The following is a 22,618-nucleotide window of genomic DNA, read 5'->3' on the forward strand; positions in this document are numbered from 1 at the left end:
TTTGTGTATAGTCTAAACAGGTGCTCTCGTCTAACGAACCTGTGATTACTAAAATTTAGAACCTATGAAACTTCTTATCTAAAAGGTAAAGCGTGATCCGGTTGTTAAATATATGAATTATCAGAATTAATATTGAATATTGTATTACCTGTCTTCAGACAGAGACATATAAAGCCGTAAGTAGTATATACGTTTCCGCTTCAGGTCAACCATGACAATGAGAATAATATATGAGCTGGTACGTCATTAAGTTGGGTCATGAATTTATGATTTAGATTGTGTTTTGTAAAATTCAATGCTAATTGAAGTTTACTGGTATAATAAGGTAGATTAAGTCGTAGAATTGATTTTTTCGTCCTTAAGTGATTCTCAGTGATAACGTTATGTATATTAGACATTTGTAACTAAACTCCTGTGGGAGAAGTGACTTAAAGAATAAACTTTTAGCAATAAGATTGTTCTATTACACATCATTTTAAATTTTAAACCATTTATTAGAAAAATTCAGAACATCAGCTGACCTTATACCTTTGAATGTTATTCTCAAGATTTTGAGATTTGGGATAGGTAATTTAATCGTATATTTACCTAAACAATAGAACACTTTTATAAGTTTATATTACTAGGCAACAATCAAAGACATGTTTCATACCAGTACCCATTTCAGTGACTTATACATGATATACAATTACAGTTTTAATAATTTGGCAAAGTAATGTCATAATAATACAAGCATTGGCAGTGTAATGTCGTAATAATACAAACATTGGCATAGACATATGCTGACATTAAACACATCGCATAATTGCTAAATGATGTATTATATATGTATATCAGAGTAACAGACGAAATACGAAATTGTTGGGATTAGTAAAACGTATAGATATAATATAAACACTAAATCTAGCTTATGAAATCAAACTTCTCCAGACAATGGCCTCTCTCTCATAAATAAATGCTTAATAGGAACTCGATTTCATCATATAATTTCAACATTATATTAATCATTCAAAACGTTTTGTATTTTTTTTTTATATATTCTTGTACAAACAATCTTATAGCTTCGTTATCCTTCTGACTAAGTATATCAGAACCATTCAATGTGACAAAACTACCAGATCTAGATAACTTTATGAACAATGTAGCACGGCAATCATCAAATCGGTTACAAAGAAAAAGATAGAAAAAAATGTCTGCTTCCGTCTATTCTCAAGTTTCTCCTAACCGGTTTCCATATATAGAGACTGTCTACTTGCGAATGAAGGCAAACCCGTAACTATTCTGGCTGCTTCTAGTTGATTTTTTTTCTAATATATCTGAGCGTAATACATTTTCGTTTAGATTTATGTGATCTTCACATTTCACCGGTACGTGCTTCTTTTAGGTGTACATGTTCATACCATTAGCCTACTAATGAGTGTAGTGAACGTATTAAATAAGTTTTATTTAGAGTTGCACTCCTTGATTTAGACACGTGACTACATACTAGCAGGGTTAATAAAGCGCGTGTTTTATTATTGAATTTACGTAACTACAGTATACTTGTACACAAACGCTTTGTCTTAGATATCATCGCACTTCAACCGTTTACAAAATGTCGCGGTGGAAGTGGAAAGTTAGAACGGCAACTGGAATTACTTATCTTTCACCTAACGTGTCTATTACTAAGCGAGTACTTTACAACCAAGAAAAGCTCTGTCATAAATATGTCTTTCGACATATTTCCCCCCGCTGATTGATTGACTGAATAAGGTCTTATGATTCATGAATGGCGCGATGGTTGGAATGCATTCACATTTCAGTACAGAATTGACTGTAGTTAGGTTTGTCTGTCAAAATCAATAACATATCAAGAGAACTTTTATAAAGATTCTATCAGTCTTCGCTAGATATACGGTTCCAATGTTAAATCGTTTAAACAGTGGTTTAGGTCAAATCTAAAGTACAAAATAACATTAAACAAATTCAAACTGTACACTCCAATTCTGTAATCGTCACAATGTACAGCCCCGTCCTGTAATAGTCACAATTTACAGTCTCGTCTTGTAATCGTCACAATGTACAGTTCCGTCCCGTAATCGGCAAACTGTACAGTCCCGTCCTGTAATCGTCCCGATGTATAGTCCCGTCCTGTAATAGTAACAATGTACAGTCATGTCATGTTATTGTCACACTGTACAGCCCCGTCCTGTTATCGTTACACTGTACAATCCCTTCTTGTAATCGTCACAATGTACAGCCCCTCATGTTATCGTCATAATGTACAGTCCTCTCCTGTAATAGTCACAATGTACAGTCCCGTCCTGTAATAGTCACAATGTACAGTCCTGTCCTGTAATAGTCACAATGTACAGTCCCGTCCTGTAATCGTCTTACTGTACAAATCAGTCCTTTAATCGTCATACTGTACAGCCCCTCCTGTAATCGGCACACTGTACAGTCCCGCCCTGTAATCATCACACTGTACAGTATCGTCCTGTAATCGTCAAAATGTACAGTCAGGTCCTGTAATAGTCACAATATACAGACACCGTCCTGTAATCGTCATACTGTACAGCCCCTCCTGTAATCGTCATAATGTACAGTCCAGTCATGTTATCGTCATACTATACAGACCCTCCTGTAATCGTTAAACTGCACAGGCTTATCATGTAATCGTCACAATGTACAGTCTCGTCCTGTAAACGTCACACTGTACAGTCAATCGTTCATTAAGTCTTCATAAAGAATAGCTGTCGACGTATGATATTATTTTCAAAGGTGAAAATATGTTTGTCATTTCATCACAAAGTGACAAATAGGACTTTCTTTTCGAAAAGGTGCATTTTACGACCCCTTTACAGAACGGATAGATCGTATTACTGAAGAGTTTCAAAAATACTTTTGTATGAATTTCTATGATATTTTTCAAATTGTTAGAGTTGGCAAGGAACTGACACAAGGCCGATTCTTAGGTTTTTGACAGAAATTATTCTGCTAGATTTTTTTTTTTTTACTTCTTATTTACGGGTTTCCCGCCTTTTTGCGATTTACAAAATATGCTGTCGACATTTTTACATGCACATAATATCGTTAAAGAAATTATTCTTTTAGTTTTGTTATATTTGAATAATTTCCAAATAAGCCCTTACTTTACTTTAAAATTTCCAACTGTTTACCTCACTATCCAGTAATGGTTTGTATATTACATTGGGAAAAAGGTAAATTTTGAAGTTTTCGTACGTGATTCACATTATATTCAAGACCTTTGTTCATTAAGAGCAAATATTTAAGTAGATGAAATTGATCTGAAGGTAGTATATCATAACATATACATGTCATCCTTCTTCATACTGTAAGATAATGTTGATCCCCAATTTTTCGACTGTGCGTCAACCTCTGACGTTACGTCATTGTGAGTGTTCATAATTAGCCGCAATAAAACAAAGCAATCTAAGTTTTTTGATCATTTCCTTAAGAATTAAAACGAAATAAAAATGCAGGTAACACATCTTGAACGATAACATCAATCGGCCATTGGTCAGTGTTCATGGATCGTTTATGAATGGTTGACAAAATACATTTTGTATGTTGCTTTATTGTCATGGAAAACGCTTGGATGAATTGACGTTTGTTACGGCATGATTTCTCACCCAGACACGATTTCTCACCCGGGTGAGAAATCGTGCAAAACATATGGACATAGGTGACACGTTTTCTCACCCGGCACGATTTCTCACCCAAACTCTCTATCTTAATTGGGGATGGATCTTGTCCATGGTGTCTTATATTAACACTTGCCTAAGTGAACATGTAATAGATGAGCCGACATGATTTCAAATGAGTAGTAGTTCAATGCACAACATGCCTAATATTTATTGATTGATTTTTCTATCAATCTATTATATAAAATGTATTGCTTTTTACCGAAAGCAATACCACGAAAGCAATACCCCGAAAACATATAAAAAAAACCCGAAAACATATAAAAATGACATTTTATGACTACTTGTTTCTATGCTATGACTATTGGACTAAATTTTCAAGGTTTTGTGCATATAAATGAATGCACTTCTGGTCTTTAATGCATATATACAAGTGTTTTTGTTATATAATGTTGTTTGAAACGTTTAACATGTAAGATTACAGTTACCTTAAAAGTAAGTCAAGTGTTCCGCAACCGTTCAAGGTATCTGCTGGTCAAATATTAAGACTACTTGGTACAGGTGGTACATAAATATAGTTGATAGACTACTGACGTACGATACCACAGCATAACATTACAAACACTTCGAGGCAGGTGAGTAAAAATATTTGATATACAATAAATCAAAGTAACTTGAAACTAAATAAAAAGACCACAACAGGATCTGAGAATAGACATATAAACAAACCAGTGTTAAAAACTTACTGAGACTGTGATAGGTGTTGCGGAAAGTTAAACGCATTTAACATTTTATTATGTAATACCTGTCGTAATGTCTGTCACCTTGTTGAAGGTCAACAGCTTTCTAAACTCCAGTGAATATGTTTTGAATTATTTATGCACTGGAATGCTTTAGTTGCAAATCAGATGCAAACACAATCCGATACTCTTTGTTATGATAAAGTGAACCTTATTTTTTAATCATACCATATGTATTTTGTTCACATAGATTCAGTGAGGCGACAAACCGGTAGACATGTACGGTGACCCGTTAGAGCTATAATATGAAAATGATTTATCAAAGACTACCACTACTCTATCTGGAAATGAGACCGTCAATTGCTTATCACACGGAAGTTTATAAATCTATAATTTATTCATTAATTTTTGAAATACGCAACAGAAGTCTTAAAAAATCTTCACAGATTCAATTAGACGATGAAAAATATACTGATGCATGATTCATACAATGCACGTGCGCGCACCTTCTTAAAAACATTCAAACGCAATCCGGCTCACCTAAATTAATCCTTTACGATACTTCAACACGGATTTCGAAATCATCAGTATCGTACGAGAATATACATGTCATCAAGCCAACAACAGCTGGTCACTGTAAGTCAGTTTTTCGTCTGAATTTAATGTCCTTAAACTGTCGCTCGGTGTCCGAATGCCCCGTGGTATATAATGAACATCTCCGCGTAGAAAAACAGAACCGTAGAAAAGCAGAGAGACAGTGGCGAAGGACTAAATTAACCGTTCACCAACAGACTTATAGGGAACAATGTCGACTAGTTGGTTCACTTCTCATTCAGTCAAAGAATGCTTATTATTTCGAAAGAATTGAAGAATGTAGTAAGGACCATAGACTGCTGTTTAGACTCACCAAAAACTTGTTGGGTCAGAAAGGTGAACTTATCCTACCAAGCTGTAATTCTGAAAAAGCCCAGTGAGCTTGATCCACTGCCTACAGACCTATGTCTTGAAGCACTGCTTCCTTTGATTATCTCAATCATGAACAAATCATTGGCTAAGTCAAAGGTTCCATTGTGTTTCAAGAAGGCGCATGTTAGACCATTGTTGAAGAAGCATGGAATGGACAAGGAAAAATTGAGGAACTATCGCCAAATATAAAATTTGCCTTTTCTGTATAAGATCTTGGAGAAGGTTGTGTCCCGGCGTTTAGAGGTTCTCCATGCAAACAGTCTCCGTGACAACCTGCAATCGGTCTACCGCATGGGACACTACTGAGACGGCCCTCCTATGTGTACATAGTGATATAGCTTCTGCTTTGGATAACAAGTTAAGAGCGGTGCTTGTCATGCTGGATTTGTCAGCTGAATTTGACATCATTTCATTTCAAATCAATTTTATTATATTAAAAAAAACACAATTGGATTTGGCACAGGCATTGCCTATAAAAAGCCTCTTCCAGAGAAAATACACACATTTCATACATTCATATATACATATATATATATAGAGAGAGAGAGAGTATTATGGAGATGATGTAGTATATGTTCGAATTAATAGGAGAATACTAGAACCATTTAATACTAGAACCATTTAATACATGTTCACAGAAAATAATACATGTAACCAGATAATCATTGATTTTACCATTTCAATTAATATAGTCTATTTACTTCAATTATTAATAGCCTAGTGTTTGGTTGGAGGCACTTCAAAGACACTGTCACTATACACAGTGCCATCTATCCCAATTACACCAGAGTTATTGTTATAACATAGCAAATACAAACACATTGTAATATAATATTTAGTATAGTTTAAGTTAAAATCTTCCAGATTTGTCAATAAACTCCAGAACACATGAGAGAATAAATTTATTTGATTCACTGCTAAGGTTCATATCACCCTTAGTGAAAGTATCAGTATTTAAGATGATGTTGTCAATTTCGTTATAATTAGATAACGTATTGAATAAAACTTGTCTTTCATCTATATATTTGGGGCAATTGAGGAAGAAGTGATTTGAATCTTCAATAATAAAACCACAGTCACACTTAGGGTTATCTGTAAGATGATCATTATATAAATCTGATTTTAATTGGCTGACTTTATTCCGTAGTTGACATAATGTTATATTCAACTTCCTGGAGTCACCGTATTTAAAAATATCCGTACAGTTAGATGGTGCAAAACGTGTGTGCTTTCCTTAAGTAATTCCAGTTTTAACTGGCTCAATGAAGTGAGTTTTGGAAAAATACAGTCTGGCCTATTCCATATAGACATCATTCTAGGAAAAAAGCTATTTTTTATACAAGTTGGTTCTGCACAAGGGAACAATAAAGTTTCTATGATGTCTAAGGCGAGGATTAATATCATTATTAAAATATGGTAAAATACAATCATAAAGATGGTCAGGACAGTCATGCTGCAGTATCTTGAAAAATAATATACATTGTTAATTATTACGTCTTATTTTTAGTTTATCTACACCAACTTCCTTATATATTAAGTTATGACTCGTACCTCTTCTAAAACCTGATATAATTCTGAGACATTCTAATTGGACTGATTCCAATAAGTAACTTTCACCCTGGGTGCAATTATTCCACACAGCACAAGCATATTCAAGTGTTGGTCTTATAAAAGATTTTTAAATTATTTCAAGAGATTTTCTATCTAGCTTGTGTTTGAGCATTCGCATTATTTTCAGTTTTGTATAGCTTTTTCCATATATGTAATTAACTTGATCAGACCATGATCCATGACTATTAAAAAGCAAACCAAGATGTTTATGATTTTTGACNTCACCATCTATCAAAACGTAAAGAGAAGTGTCATCAGCAAAGAGTTTGACATGGGATTGGAGTTCATCTTCTAGGTCATTAATAAATATTAAAAATAAATAAGGCCCGAGAACCGAGCCTTGGGGTACACCAGCTTTTAATGTTTGTAAATTTGACTTGTAGCCATCTACTAATACCCTTTGTTGTCTATCAGTAAGATAGCAATGAATCCAGTTCAAAACGTCGTCACAAATTCCATATTTCTTCAATTTGTAAATCAATCCACTGTGCCAAACCCTGTCAAAAGCTTTGCTGATGTCACAAAATACTATCCTTGCCTCTTTTCCTTGATGAAGTTGTTTTGAAGCTTCATCATATAAATATATTAATTGGTTAACTGTGGAGTCATTGGGAAGGAAGCCAGACTGATTTTTTTATATAACATTATTCTCAGAAAGAAAATTAAAGAGATGTTTAAAAAACTTTTTTTTTCAAGAAGTTTACTAAATAATGATGTGACAGAGATTGGTCTATAGTTACTGGGGTCACCTCTTCCTCCCTTGCCCTTATATATGGGGGTAACATTAGCACACTTCCAAATATTAGGTATGCAACCAGTGGATATGGATTTGATAAAAAATTAACAGTAAGGGCTTTACAAGAGAGTCAGCAATACCTTTAATAAAATAAGGGGGAAGTGCATCTGGACCAGCAGGTTTTTTTTACATTAATAAGTTGGAGCTGATCATGAACATCCTGTTCAGTGATAATAATGGAAGATAATTTTTCTTGTGAGATATGACAATTAGGAGGAATATCAAGGTTAGTTTTGTCAGAAGTAGAGACAGAGGTGAAATATGAGTTAAAAGATTCTGCTTTATCCACAGAATGTGATTTAAGTTCACCATTTATTACAAGAGGAGCAACATTGTTTGATTTATTATTAATGTTCATAATAGACTTTGCAACCCGCCACCACTTACCTGGAGGAATAGATTTGTCAATAAGGGAATTTACGAGTTTAAGTAGATACTTTTGCTTAGCTTCTCTTACAAGGTCAATAGCATATCTCTAAAGTTTTGCCAGGCTGCAGTAGTAGTAGTATGTTTGGCCCTGGTATGTTGACGTTTTCGTTTCCTAATGTGTAATCTAATATCATTGTTCATCCAGACTTTATCATTTGGACGAATAGTGACAACGTCATCAACCATGGCATATTTTATAAAGGTCTGGAGTACTCTTATGGAGTGACTGATACCTCACTATGCTGGATACAGTACGACGACAGTGTGTTGCCATCGGGTCTACCACCTCACAAGACAATTTGCGCGAGATATACCGTATATGAAATAATATGCAAGTCATACCTAACAAAGGACATCTTTCTTTGGCCAAAGGAACAAAGGACACGGACTTGTACACAATATGAACTTACTAAAGAAGATGTGAAATCATTGCTCTGGAAGGGTACATACATTTCCCTTTTTTATTATAAAGTATAACAATATCTACTCGTAACAGGAACCGTTACACCATAAGGTGTCGAAACTAACCCAGTAGTCGCAAGTGATATATCAGAAAATGATCGTAATGCCATAATACTAGGGTTGTCAAACCGGCTTATTTTTGTAACCGGTTACTCTTCTACCGATCGAGTAACCGGTAGAACATTTTCCAAACATATAATGTATTTGTTGCTGTTTATTATTTGACTACCAAATTGACCGAGTAACCGGTTACTCTTCTACTGATCGAGTAACCGGTTACTCGGTCAATTTGGTAGTCAAATAATAAACAGCAACAAATACATTATATGTTTGGAAAATGTTCTATCTAAAACGTATTTACACCACAAACATACATGTATATATTAAATAGCATGATCGTTTACTCGTGTATTTCAAGGTTTACACAGGAAATAGTTGCATGTAACCTCAGTAAATATTTTTCATGGACAACGAATGTCGGAATGCAGTAAGATGGATTCAATTACAGTTATCTGTACTCTAAATCATATGCGGTAATATTATTCTTTATAACAAAATTTGCTTGACAAACGTTTTAAGACATGCTTTCTAATTTAAGAGTGTATTCTTCAGATTACATCTCGCATGTAAAGGCGCGTTCTATCTCAGAAATTTGATATATCACAGCTTTGTATTCTAGCTTCCTTTTAAAATTTGTACAGATTTGTTATGGTGTTGGCGACATCTCTTTGCCAGTATTTAAATTAGAGTACAAAATAAACACTAACATGTAATCACCGAACACTGTTTTTATTACACAACTATCCAATTTCGGTCGCATCTATACAAATGCAGATAGTTTGTAGGTCTAAGACAGGTTAACATGGGGCTCCCAAAGGGGGTAAGTAAATGTCCGGTTAAGGATTTTGGTAACCGGTTTGTGGTCTTTCGCCCAAGTAACCGGATAACCGGCTAACCGTTGACAACCCTACATAATACATCTACACAGAGACATATATATTACAGAGATTTGTAATATATACGTCTCTGATCTACAAACCGAATCTATAACATCGGTCAATATCTAAATGTAGACCGACCAGGACCCGACCTAACACGGATATTTTGTCAAATAAAAATATCAACGCAGATCGCAGTAGTGTTCGTAGTGACACTGCACACTTTTTACATAGGGATATTGAACAATGCATACATTTCGACTTATCAAAAGCCAGTCTGCAGCAGCCATTTTGCGGAAGATGTTGGCCTTTTTCCCCATCTTTAAGAACACGATTAAAATATTCAATGAAACAACTTTTATTGTGGTCCATAACTCTGAGCAGAAATTGCTATAGCATGAAATGACTCAGCAAATGATAGGCCATGATTTAGATCTGTTCAGAAACTTCACATCGAATATCATTAGTGACTACATGTATTATATGTAACTGCAGTACACATCTATTACTATGATACTTGTATCCTCTCCACATTGGAGCAAGACAAAAAATCCGACTGGAAATCTTCTTTCGCACCTCTTGTTCAGGCCTATAATGCTCCTAAGAATGATTCGACAGGCTTTTCTCCCCATTACCTGATGTTTGGTTGGCACCCACGTGTATCTGTGGATGCGTTCCTGGGGTTAAAATCACCAAACCAGGACAAAGGTGCAAATCATCACACCTATGCCACTAAACTCAGGGGAGAGATGGAGTATGCCTATCGGATTGCTCTAGAGGAGTCAAGAAAAAGTGCTGCTCGAAACAAAACTAGATATGACAGAAACGTGCGAGACTCAAAGCTTGAAACTGTTGACAGGGTGTTAGTAAGGAAAGTTGGTTTTCAAGGAAAACATAAACTCGCCGATAGGTGGGGAAATAATCCTAACATAGTCGTAAGTATACCATGATAGTGATATACCTGTGTACAGGGTAAAGTTGGAAAGTGATAAGGGGTAGGTCCGGACCTTACATACAGATATGTTATTGCCTTTTACCTTCATTCCTTCTGAGGAGCCAGTGCTGGAGGTCAACCGCAAGGTCACACCAAAAGGAGTATTTTCACAGTCAATACGAGAGGATTCGTCTAATGTAACTTCTCAAAGAAATGACAGAACCGATATAAATCACCAAGAAACTTACGTTGAGGTGACGGGTGATAATACATGTAGTATCAGCGGCGCTGATAGGATACAAGATGTTGGGTCCAATCCTGTTTCTCCAACTAGGAGATCTCAAAGACAGAGAAAACCTCCAGAACGATTTGATCAGTGGGTTTATTCTCAAATGATAACAAACCGAGAGGAAATCTATGTGTGACATGTAATAATAGATGTACCGTGTACATTTTCAGGGTTTATGAAATCTCTGTGATATTAATATAAAAATAGGTGTACATCTGCAGCATTTATGAACTTTCATGACAATGAGCCCTATTCTGTGTTTAGCAGAGGTATAACAATTATGTTGGATAATGGGGTTTATGCTTTTTCCTGGAGAAAGTGTGATTAAATATGTAAATAGATAGTACCACTGTTAGTATAAAATAAACTATGTATCAGACAGTATGTTGATATTTCAATTCTATTTACTCAATATGCTGATCGTTGCTGATCAAGAATGTATTTAGTTGGAATATTGTTCAACGTGTGTAATTAACTAATGTATATGTTTGTTTCTCTTGCAGAGGGAAATGTATGTGCTGCTATGTTTTTATTGCAGGAGTGCTCCTGTCATAGCATGGCTATGCTACAATTAATGTAATTAAGTTATACTAATAGTTAGCATGATCAATAAGATTATTTTGGTTTACCCTAGGTAGATTCCTGGGGATCCCGGAAGTAAATGTGGGACACATTTCTCTGAAGGAGGGGAATAAGTAACCCAGTGCATTTGTGCACGTAGCCTACCTACGTACTGTGTTGTACAGTCAAGTGACCTTGACATTGTCCTGTGTTGTTATGTTATGTAAATGTCTGACACTGACCTGGACTTTGGACAGTACCCAAGCGATAAATTACATAAAGAGCTTGATTGACCGGAACCACATATTGCACGCTTCAATTTCCCGCCCGTTCTTCCTTACTAACTTCCTGTTACGCTGACCACCCCAATATGTGAGTCAGTGTGTGTCTGGCTCGCGAGGGCGACACATCCACTATTGAGCTATTATACCTCTAGATGAGATTATTACACCTCCTCGCAGAGATAATAGAAGGGAACACTGGATAGCCTGGTAAGCAGAGTGTGTGAGTGCGTGTTCTACTTTCGGTTTCTATGTATATTGTCCGCGTTATAGTCTGTTTCATTGTTCAGGATGTAAGCGTGTGTTTGTATGTTTACAGGTCGAAACGTCTTATCGTTAATTGATTACGACCCTGTGTGACATTTATTCAAATTCTTAGACCTGAAACATCTTACCAAATAAAAACCAAAGAAAACAGAATATTTACTGTATCAGTTATAAATGAAATAAAGAGAAGCACCACCTAATCCTGCTACCTGACAAATGATACATGTATTATTAGATACCAATAATTTAAGTATCTCCTGAAAGTATCACCTAGAGATACATGTACTTGCGGGTAAGTTATTAGTTTTATATATTGATATTTCACAGTAATTTAGTAGTCTATATATCCCTTAAATTTAGTAGTCTATATAACCCTTAAATTTAGTAGCTATATATCCCTTAAATTTAGTAGTCTATACATCCCTTAAACCCTGAAATATCACAACTCAACAATTAATACCTTAAATTTCTATTAATGAAGGAGATATCTTATAAAAAAAAATGATCTTGATATCTCATACAATCCTAATCTTCAAATTAATCAGACTCAAAGATACCTGTAAGAGGATATGTTTATTTTATGTAAAGATATCTTTAATACATTTAAAGACATTTCAATTAATCTTAGTGATATCTTTATTTCATTTAAATATATCTGTTATACTTCTGTGACCCCTCTGTGGGTAAATGTGGGGTTTAACGTCCTGGCAACAGCCAGGGTCATATGATGTCGGGTGCCTAGGGAGACACAACAGCCAGGGTCATATGAGGTCGGGTGCCTAGTGAGACACAACAGCCAGGGTCATATGAGGTCGGGTGTCTAGGGAGACACAACAGCCAGGGGCATATGAGGTCGGGTGCCTAGGGAGACACAACAGCCAGGTTCATATGATGTCGGGTGCCTAGGGAGACACAACAGCCAGGTTCATATGATGTCGGGTGCCTAGGGAGACACAACAGCCAGGTTCATATGATGTCGGGTGCCTAGGGAGACACAACATCCAGGTTCATATGAGGTCGGGTGCCTAGGGAGACACAATAGCCAGGGTCATATGATGTCGGGGGCCTAGGGAGACACAACAGCCAGGTTCATATGATGTCGGGTGCCTAGGGAGACACAACAGTCAGGGTCATATGATGTCGGGTGCCTAGGGAGACACAACAGTCAGGGTCATATGATGTCGGGTGCCTAGGGAGACACAACAGTCAGGGTCATATGATGTCGGGTGCCTAGGGAGACGCAACAGCCAGGGTCATATGAGGTCGGGTGCCTAGTGAGACACAACAGCCAGGGTCATATGAGGTCGGGGGTCTAGGGAGACACAACAGCCAGGGTCATATGAGGTCGGGTGTCTATTGAGACACCGCCTGAAACAGGAGGTAGATAGAAAAGAAAGAAGACAGGAAAGATAGGAAGTGCCATAGGATATATTTGAAGATAATTAGTCCTAGTCTCCCATGACCATGGGTCAGCCTGAGATGAGATATTGAACAGGATGTAGATCGAGTACTTGGAGCCAAATTAATATTAATGATTACAATTACAAAACCTCAGGTGATACTGAATAAGATACATTTGGGTATTTCTTAATGCAGCGAAGATACTGAAACATTATATGTTATTTTAATTCACACTATTCATTTAAATTAACTTTCAAACAAATATTATAAGTATGTTATAGTAATACACTGTATCACAGGAGTCTGAAATTCTGTCATTAATTAAGTATAACAGTAACACAAAAAATACATAATATGTTATGTTTTTTTGTGTTTTTTTAAGAATTTCGAAGTTTTTGTATTCTTGTTTTTATTAATTTTTGACAGAATTTATAACTCTCTTGACTGTATACACATATTACAATTAAGGCATAAACGATGAACTGGTTTTACATTTCTTGTCCTAGTTAAACACTGAAACTGGTGTAACAACATAATTTGGCTATATGACTTTTAAATTGTATTTTGATGAAAATAAATGTAACGCAAAATTGATGACACCAGAAATAATATAAAAACGAACGTAGGGTTACCAAAGCCTGTAAAACGTGATACCTTGTTGGTCCCCTTATATACATCGGCCGTGGCACCACTCCCGAGTAGGTCCTGGGTACGGTACTCATGATTGTCCGTCTCCTTCATCCCCTCCTTGTGGTGCAACAACTACGTATTAATGGTAACACGGAAGTAACTCTTAAACTGGAAAAACCACTGAGGTACCCGGTGGGAGGTATACATTGCAATAGCATGATATATTTTATGTACGTTCTTGCCTGAAACGTTTGTTTCAGTTTGTTTCATTTTGTTTAATGTTTTATTTTTGTAAAGATCAATGAACATCAGATTGTTTTAATGAGGTTGTTGTTATTAATTTAAGATCCCAGCTCAAGTTATTGTGTAGGACCACGGATTTTAGATAGCAGGGATTCGCAACACCTCTTTCATTTCGCGTACGTATTGTCTTTCTCTTGTATTTTTGCACCTAACCGTGACGGCCTTCATGACCTCGCGCTGGAGCCAATTTACCTGTTCTGCGCTTGCGTGCTATCTCACAGACCGATTTCCGGTATCGATAAACACGTTGTTCATAGGGTGACACTGATTTGACAGGCAAGTAACACAGTGTAATCATCGTGGCTAAAACTTTAGAACATTAATGCATACATGTGATGATATTGCAAACTATGCCAAGCAGGTACAACATTGTCAAATGTTGCCTTTCCCTCTAATCTTATTCCGTGGTAAGACAGGTACATAATGTATTCATGGAGATAACGTCATATCCGCAATTTAAACTATTTAAAGACTTACATAGATCTCCAAACTGGAAATGCCTTTTACTATTTATATATATTTCGCCAACAGCATTTCATTTCGGAACTTGCTTAGGCTAGAAAAAAGAATAGTTGCGTCTCCAGGACAAGTTAAACATGATTGGTCTTAGTAGAGACGTACATGTATATGTATCTCGCTGGAGAAGACTTTTTAAGTTAGTGCTTTTATTCCCGTTGACGTCATCTTGTTAAAAAAAAATCGTCACATTGTCATGTGATTTCTTGTCATCACACATATTGCCCAATCTACCTATATCCAGGCCTATGTTGCCAGCTAAGTGTTTTTTTTTCATAATCTTTAAAAGCAACCTCAACACTCAAGACAAATTTTATGCCCAATATATATTGGTGACATATTGGTCATATGAAGCACTGTTGTAATATTGTTTCATTACTTTTAAGAAAATATCTGCCTACGTTATTTTCTTTGTTTTATATAAAACAAATTTCATTTCATTTTTCAAACATGCCAGACACCGATTCGGACCCTGTGACATATATTTCAAATAGCAGTTGTTGTCTGACTTTTGTGCCACAATAAAAAAGCAAATATGTGAATTAAAATGTTTAAAAAGGTATGGAGAAAGAAACACAACCTATAGATTGGTTAACGTGATAATTATATAAATACAAGTTGTTAAAAGATTATTAATTGTTTGGTTCTAATGTGTATTCTTAAGGCACAAAATAGAGATAAACGGATATATAACAAAAAAATGCAAGCTCACTGTGAACTACTTATCAACTATGTGACTAGGTTTTTTAGGCGTCTTTTTATTATTGCTACCATCCCAGGGTGGTAGCTTTATAATTGGTCGCTGTACCCAACAGTATCAAACAGCTGAGCTGCTCTCACTGGGACCGCCGCTGACCAGGACCGTTGCATATTGTGGCGTTTTCCTACACTTGTTTTAGCAAACATCTGCAATGATTTGCATCGATATATGACTAGTGTTTAGCATGGGAAAGTATCAGCATAAAATTATCAAGACAAAGGGATTATGATCATTGTTTTTAATACACAAAGTGAAGCAGAACTCATAATGCGGAGTTGGAATATAACAGTTACCTCCCTTTGATCATGGAGCTCTGACTAAATTGTTATAGTTCACACAGTTCAGAATATATACAACTACGCGTAAATTAAAAAATATCTTTCTCCATAGAAATTTTTCATAAAGGCCTCTCTGTCAAATCAAATGAACTGGTTCAAACATGTACCTACATGATGTTGGATCGGAGTACACTAAATCCAAATTATTTCATGTTTGTATACACATTATCTACTGTTTTCTTTGAAAATCCGCCGGGGCATTATAATCTTTAATAATAAAAAAAAAAGTTTTATTTATTGTGAACTACAGACTACACTGTTAATTGTTCTGTCAAACTACCACAAAACTTACCAAAAGAGACAAATAAATGAGTTTTAAGTATATATCAGATTATATCTGAAACAAATCTTTCTATTTCGTGTATTAAGAATTAAGTTAAAATTAATTATTTGAAATTTCTGTGTGACTTTAATTGTTAGATTTGGTCAGAAAAGGGGCCATACTAGTTTAAAAAGTACAGGAGTCGAAGTTGTATCAATGATAAAATTCCGTATATCCTATAACCATAGCTGTTAGCGGATAAATGTATAAGGTCCTAGGCGGGGACATCCTAATCAGGTAATGAAATGTAAATTATTCTGGTAGGTCATTATTATCAAATACATACACTCATGCATGAGAAAGATCAAGGGGGTGGGGGTTCAAGTGGTAAATTCACTGAAGAGTAGACACCTTAAAACACACACGATCCAGAGCGGAGAAATCATGATAAGGAAATCAAATTATGAATATATCCGTGTTTTATCGTTATAAAAGTTAAAAATGAACTCGGTCAAAATATGCGTCATAATGATTTTTGAAAGTATATGTATTACATCAATAATGAAATACAGTATTATGCATCTAAAAACGTTTACGGTCCTGAGCGGGGACATCCTGATCAGGCAATCAAATGTTAAATATATCCGTTGTAATTCTTCACATTAGTAAAGTCAGCAATGAATACGGTCAAAAGATGTGTCATAATGATTTTTAAATGCAAAAATTTGAACATGAACGATGAAATACTATATACATGTATATAAATCTTACAACATACACGATCCAGAGCGGAGAAATCATGATCAGGAAATCAAATTATGAATATATCCGTGTTTTATCGTTATAAAAGTTAAAAATGAACTCGGTCAAAATATGCGTCATAATGATTTTTGAAAGGATATGTATTACATCAATAATGAAATACAGTATTATGCATCTAAAAACGTTTACGGTCCTGAGCGGGGACATCCTGATCAGGCAATCAAATATATCCGTTGTAATTCTTCACATTAGTAAAGTCAGCAATGAATACGGTCAAAAGATGTGTCATAATGATTTTTAAATGCAAAAATTTGAACATGAACGATGAAATACTATATACATGTATATAAATCTTACAACATACACGGTCCTGAGCGGGGACATCCTGATCAGGAAAGCAAATGTTACATATATCCTTGGTATAACTATACATTAGTAAAGTCAGTAATGGATACGGTCAAAAGATGTGTCATAATGACTTTTAAATGCAAAAAATTGAACATGAACGACAAATTACTAATTATATACATCTTATTACGTTCAAGGTCCTGAGCGGGGACATCCTGATCAGGAAATCAAATTTTAAAAATATCTGTTGTATTTCTTATCGTTTGGAAAGTCAGCAGCAATGAATCGGTAAAGCGATGTGTCATAATGATTTTTAAATAAAAATAGGTAACATGAACTTGGAAATACTATATATATACATCTTATAACATACATATAACATTAACGGTCCTGAGCGGGGATATCCTGATCAGAAAATCAAATGTAAAAAATATCCTTTGTAATTCTTCACATTATTAAAGTCAGCAGTAACGAATCCATCGGTCAAGCAATGTGTCATAATGTTTTTAAAATTAAACATAGGTTACATGAGCGAGGAAGTACTAAATATTTACATCTTGTAACATAAACGGTCCTGAGCGGGGACATCCTGATCAGGAAATCAAATGGTAAATATATCCGTTGTTAGTCTTCACGTCAGTAAAGATAGCAATGCATACGATAAAAAGAGAAGTCATAATGACTTTTAAATGCAAAAATAGGCAAAAAAGTGACGAAATACTTAAAATATACATCTCCGTCCCGAGCGGAGATATCCTGATCAGGAAATCAAATGTTTAAAATATTCGTTTTTATTCGTCATATAAGTTAAGTTAGGAATGAACAATGTCAAAAGATGTGTCATTATGATTGTTAAAAGAAAACATAGGTGCTAGTAACATGAAGGACGAAATATTATTTGTATACATCTTACAAGAAACACGTTCCTGAACAAGAAATCAAATGTTAAATATATCAGGTCTTTTTCGTCATATAAGTAAAGTTTGGGATGGACACGGTGAAAAGATGTGTCATTATGATTTTTAAAAGAAAAATAAGTAACATGAACGACGAAATACTATATATAAACATCTTAAAAGAAACACGGTCCTGAGCGGGGACATCATGATCAGGAATTCAAATGAAAGATATACCGCTTGACCCTTTTAATAAAACACATTCACACATTAATGTAACAGATCAAAGGTGGTTTCAAAATGATTTTCAAATGAATTATCCATTGAATATTATAACAATTATTAAATACTTCATATAAACACCTTTAAACACACACGGTCCTGAGCGTGGTCATCATGATCAGGAAATCAAATTATGAAAATATCCATGTTTTCTCGTCATATAAGTGAAGCTAGCAATCAACACGGTAAAAAGTTGTGTCATAATAATTATTGAAAGGATATATACATAGCATCAATAATGAAATACAGTAGTACTCAACTCATAACGTTAACGGTTCTGAATGAGGACATCCTGATCAAAAATCAAATGTGCAAGTGATCTGTAATTCTTCACATTAGTAAAGTTAGCAATTAATACGTTTAAGGAGGTTTTATGATGATTTTTAAGTGCAAAAATAGATAAAATGAACGACAAAATACTTAATACATACATCTTATAGCATACACGGTCCTGAGCGTGGACATCCTGATCAGGAAATCAAAGTTAAAGATATCCGTTGTATTTCTTATCATTAGTAAAGTCAGCAGCAATGAGTCGGTCAAGTGATGTGTCATAATGATCTTTAAATAAAAATAGGTAACATGAGCGACATAATACTAAATATATACATCTTATAACATACATGGTCCTGAGCGGGAACATACTGAAATATATCTGTTGCGAGTCTTCACATTAGAAAAGACAGCAATGCATACGGTCAAAAGGGAAGTCATGATGAATTTTAAATGCAAAAATAGACAAAAAAAAACGACGAAATACTAAATATATACATCTTATAACATACACGGTCCCGAGCGTGAACATCCTGATCAGGAAATCAAATGTTAGATATAACCGTTAAAATATGTGTTATTATGATTTTTAAAAGAAAAAATAGGTAACATGAACGACGAAATACTATATATATACATCTTACAAGAAACACGGTCCTGAGCGGGGACATCCTGATCAGGAAATCAAATGTTAAATATATTCGTTGTGAATCTTCTCATTAATAAAGTTAGCAAAAAATACGGTCAAACGATGTGTTATTAAGATTTTTAATCAAAACAGGTAAAATGAACGACGTTATACTAAATATATACATCTTATAACATACACGGTCCTGAGCAAGGGACATCCAGATCAGGAAATCAAATGTTAAATATATCCTTGGTATGTCTTCACATTAGTAACGTCAGTAATGGATCTGGTCAAAAGATATGTCATAATGACTTTTAAATGCAAAAAATTGAACATGAACGACTAAATACTAAATATATACATCTCATTACGTTCAAGGTCCTGAGCGGGGACATCCTGATCAGGAAATCAAATTTTAAAAATATCTGTTGTATTTCTTATAGTTTGTAAAGTCAGCAGCAATGAATGAGTCAAAAGATGTGAAATAGTGATTTTGAAATGAACAACGAGGAAATATAATATATATACATCTTATAACATACACGGTCCTGAGAAGGGACATCCTGATCAGGAAATCAAATGTTAAATATATCTGAAATCATAATGTATTCAAATGAATAATTCATTGAATATTATTACAACGATGAAATTCTTCATATTAAAACACACACGGTCATAAGCGGGGACATCACTATCAGAAGATCAAATTATGAATGTATCCGTTGTTTCTCGTTATGTAAGTAAATTTAGCAATGAATATTGTCAAACGATGCGTTATCATTATTTTTAAATTGATATATATATTAGATCGATGATGAAATAAATTATTATTCATTATAACGTTTACGGTCCTGAACAGGGACATCTTGATCAGGAAATCAAACTTTAAATGTATCTGAAATCATAATGATTTTCAAATGAATAATCCATTGAATATTATTACAATGATGAACTACTTCATATAAACACCGTAAAACGCACACGGTCGTGTGTGAGACATCATGATCAGAAGATCAAATTATGAATATATCCGTTGTTTCTCGTTATGAAAGTAAATTTAGCATTGAATATGGTCAAACGATGCGTCATTTTTATTTTTTAAATTGATATATACATTACATCAATGATGGAATAGATTATTATTCATCATCACGTTTGCGGTCCTAAACGGGGACATCTTGATCAGGAAATCAAACTTTAAATATCTTTTGTTATGCAGCACATCAGCAAAGTTAGGAAAGAACACGAAAATAAGTAACATTAGCGATGGAATACTGTAACGTTTTGTAACAATACCATTGCTGTCGCCAGTATAACGTTTTCTATTGCTGTATTAACTCAGTACAGCTGCCATCCGTGTAACATTTCTAAATATCCCTACTGCTAGACACTAGGTTTTAGTGATCCAAAATCAACTGATAGTCACCAGTGTTACGTTCTCTTTTGTATTCCTGATGCTTTCTATTTTCAATTTCCGTTGCCACCAGTTCAAATTAATTTAACAACAAAATCAGTACATTTATATTAACATTTTATTTACAACACAAGTATTTTAATCTGTCACAAAATATATAAGTCCTTACCATTGTGAATGAACTCTCTCCACTTAAAACTTATCTCCAACTATATCGACAAAATACAGTCTAAACTACTATTCTTACTAACTTTCTAATTAGCATTCTAACTGTAGCTTTCTAACTCTCCTCTGTGTCTCTAGACCTCTCAACTCTGTCTAGACTCCTTAGCTCAAGTCTCTAGTGTCAGACTCCCTAGACGCAAAATCCTGCTACATTGCTAAGGTAGGTAAATCCAGCTTCATTTGACTCCTTTACGACTAGGTGAAACTGGCAATTAATCCTGCTAAATTTGACCCCGCGGTCAGATCAACTGGAGGCACAAAAACTACGTCACAGACTAGAACTCCATCCATCTAGAACATTCACACTAATCTACAGATATCTACGGCTACTATCTTCAAATAAAACTCTGGCACTGACCACGAGTCAAGGATAATTTAATTTGAACACTTTAGCGTCTAATAAATGCATAGCAATATAATACATATACATCTAAGAACATGTCATGTCCTTAGCGGGGACGTCCTGATCAGGAAATCAAATGTTAAATACATCTGCTGTTATTCACCGTCAGTAAAGTAATCAATGAATACGGTCAAAAGATGTGTCATAATGATTTTAAAATTTAAAATAGGTAACATGAACGACGAAATATTATATATAAACATCTTATAACATACACGGTCCTGAGCGGGGACATCCTGATCAGGAAATCAAATGGAAATAATTCCGTTAGGTTATTTTTATCAAATACATATATATACTCGTCAATTTAAAAGATCAATGGAGGTGTCATAATAATTTTCAAATGGTAAGTCCTCTAAACATTTAAATCAAAATAAAGGAATACTTCATATATTTTCATCATAAAATAATTGTTTCTCGTTATGTAAGTTGGCAATGAACACCGTCAAAAGATACGACATTATCATTTTAAATGGATATATGCATTACATCAATGATAGAATACATTCGTTTCCATCATAATACGTTATGGGTCCTGAGCGGGGACACCCTGCTCAGGAATCATTTCAAAACCCCTAAAATCCAGTTTTAAACGTAAAGTATGGCTATATGACCTAGGCAACTACGACGAATATCGTGACAGACTTGATTGGGACAGCACTCTCGACAATAAATTACATACACAAAAGTACAGAGCAATTTACAGGTTGTTTACTTACAATTGCAAATGAGTGCATACCTAATAAAAATATAATTGTAAGAGCGAATGATGCTGCTTGTATGAATAGTGCAATTAGAAAATTGATTCGTAAACGGAAGTATATACACCGCAAAGCCAAACAGTCACAGAATGCGGACGACTGGTCGAATTTCAGGAAAGCTCGTAACGTGTGTATAAATGCCATTCGTAAATCTAAACGTGATTATTTTAACAAATTATGTACAAAGCTTAACCATACTAATACTAATATCAGTAGCAAAGAATGGTGGAAGATTGTAAATTGTCTTATGTCTAACTAAAACAAATAATTAAAAAAAATCCTCCTATTTTCTATAACGGTAACTTTATACACGACGACATAGACAAAGCCAATGCCTTTAACACTTTCTTCAGCTCACATTCTTATATTAACGACACTAATGTTGACCCTCCTGATCTACACAAATCCCATAATCATACTCTTTCTGACATTTGCATATCCCGACAAGATGTTCTTGACGTAATACATTCTCTTGACTGCAAAAAAGCTGTTGGT

The 22,618-nt window shown here is 34.8% G+C and overlaps 1 protein-coding gene across 1 annotated transcript in view; it reads right to left on the reverse strand.

Moving 5' to 3' along the window:
• Window positions 1-14,089, reverse strand: part of LOC110454975 (inhibitor of nuclear factor kappa-B kinase subunit epsilon-like) — a 47,876-nt gene extending 33,787 nt beyond the window's left edge. The window contains exon 1 of the mRNA XM_021504833.1: window positions 13,974-14,089. Within this exon, the coding sequence (XP_021360508.1) occupies window positions 13,974-14,060 (87 nt within the window). The 5' untranslated portion in view covers window positions 14,061-14,089. The remainder of the gene's footprint in view (window positions 1-13,973) is intronic.
• Window positions 14,090-22,618: the final 8,529 nt, after the last annotated feature.

This window comes from Mizuhopecten yessoensis, unplaced genomic scaffold (genome assembly GCF_002113885.1).
Source record: "Mizuhopecten yessoensis strain PY_sf001 unplaced genomic scaffold, ASM211388v2 scaffold917, whole genome shotgun sequence".
NCBI classification, from domain to species: Eukaryota; Metazoa; Mollusca; class Bivalvia; order Pectinida; family Pectinidae; genus Mizuhopecten; species Mizuhopecten yessoensis.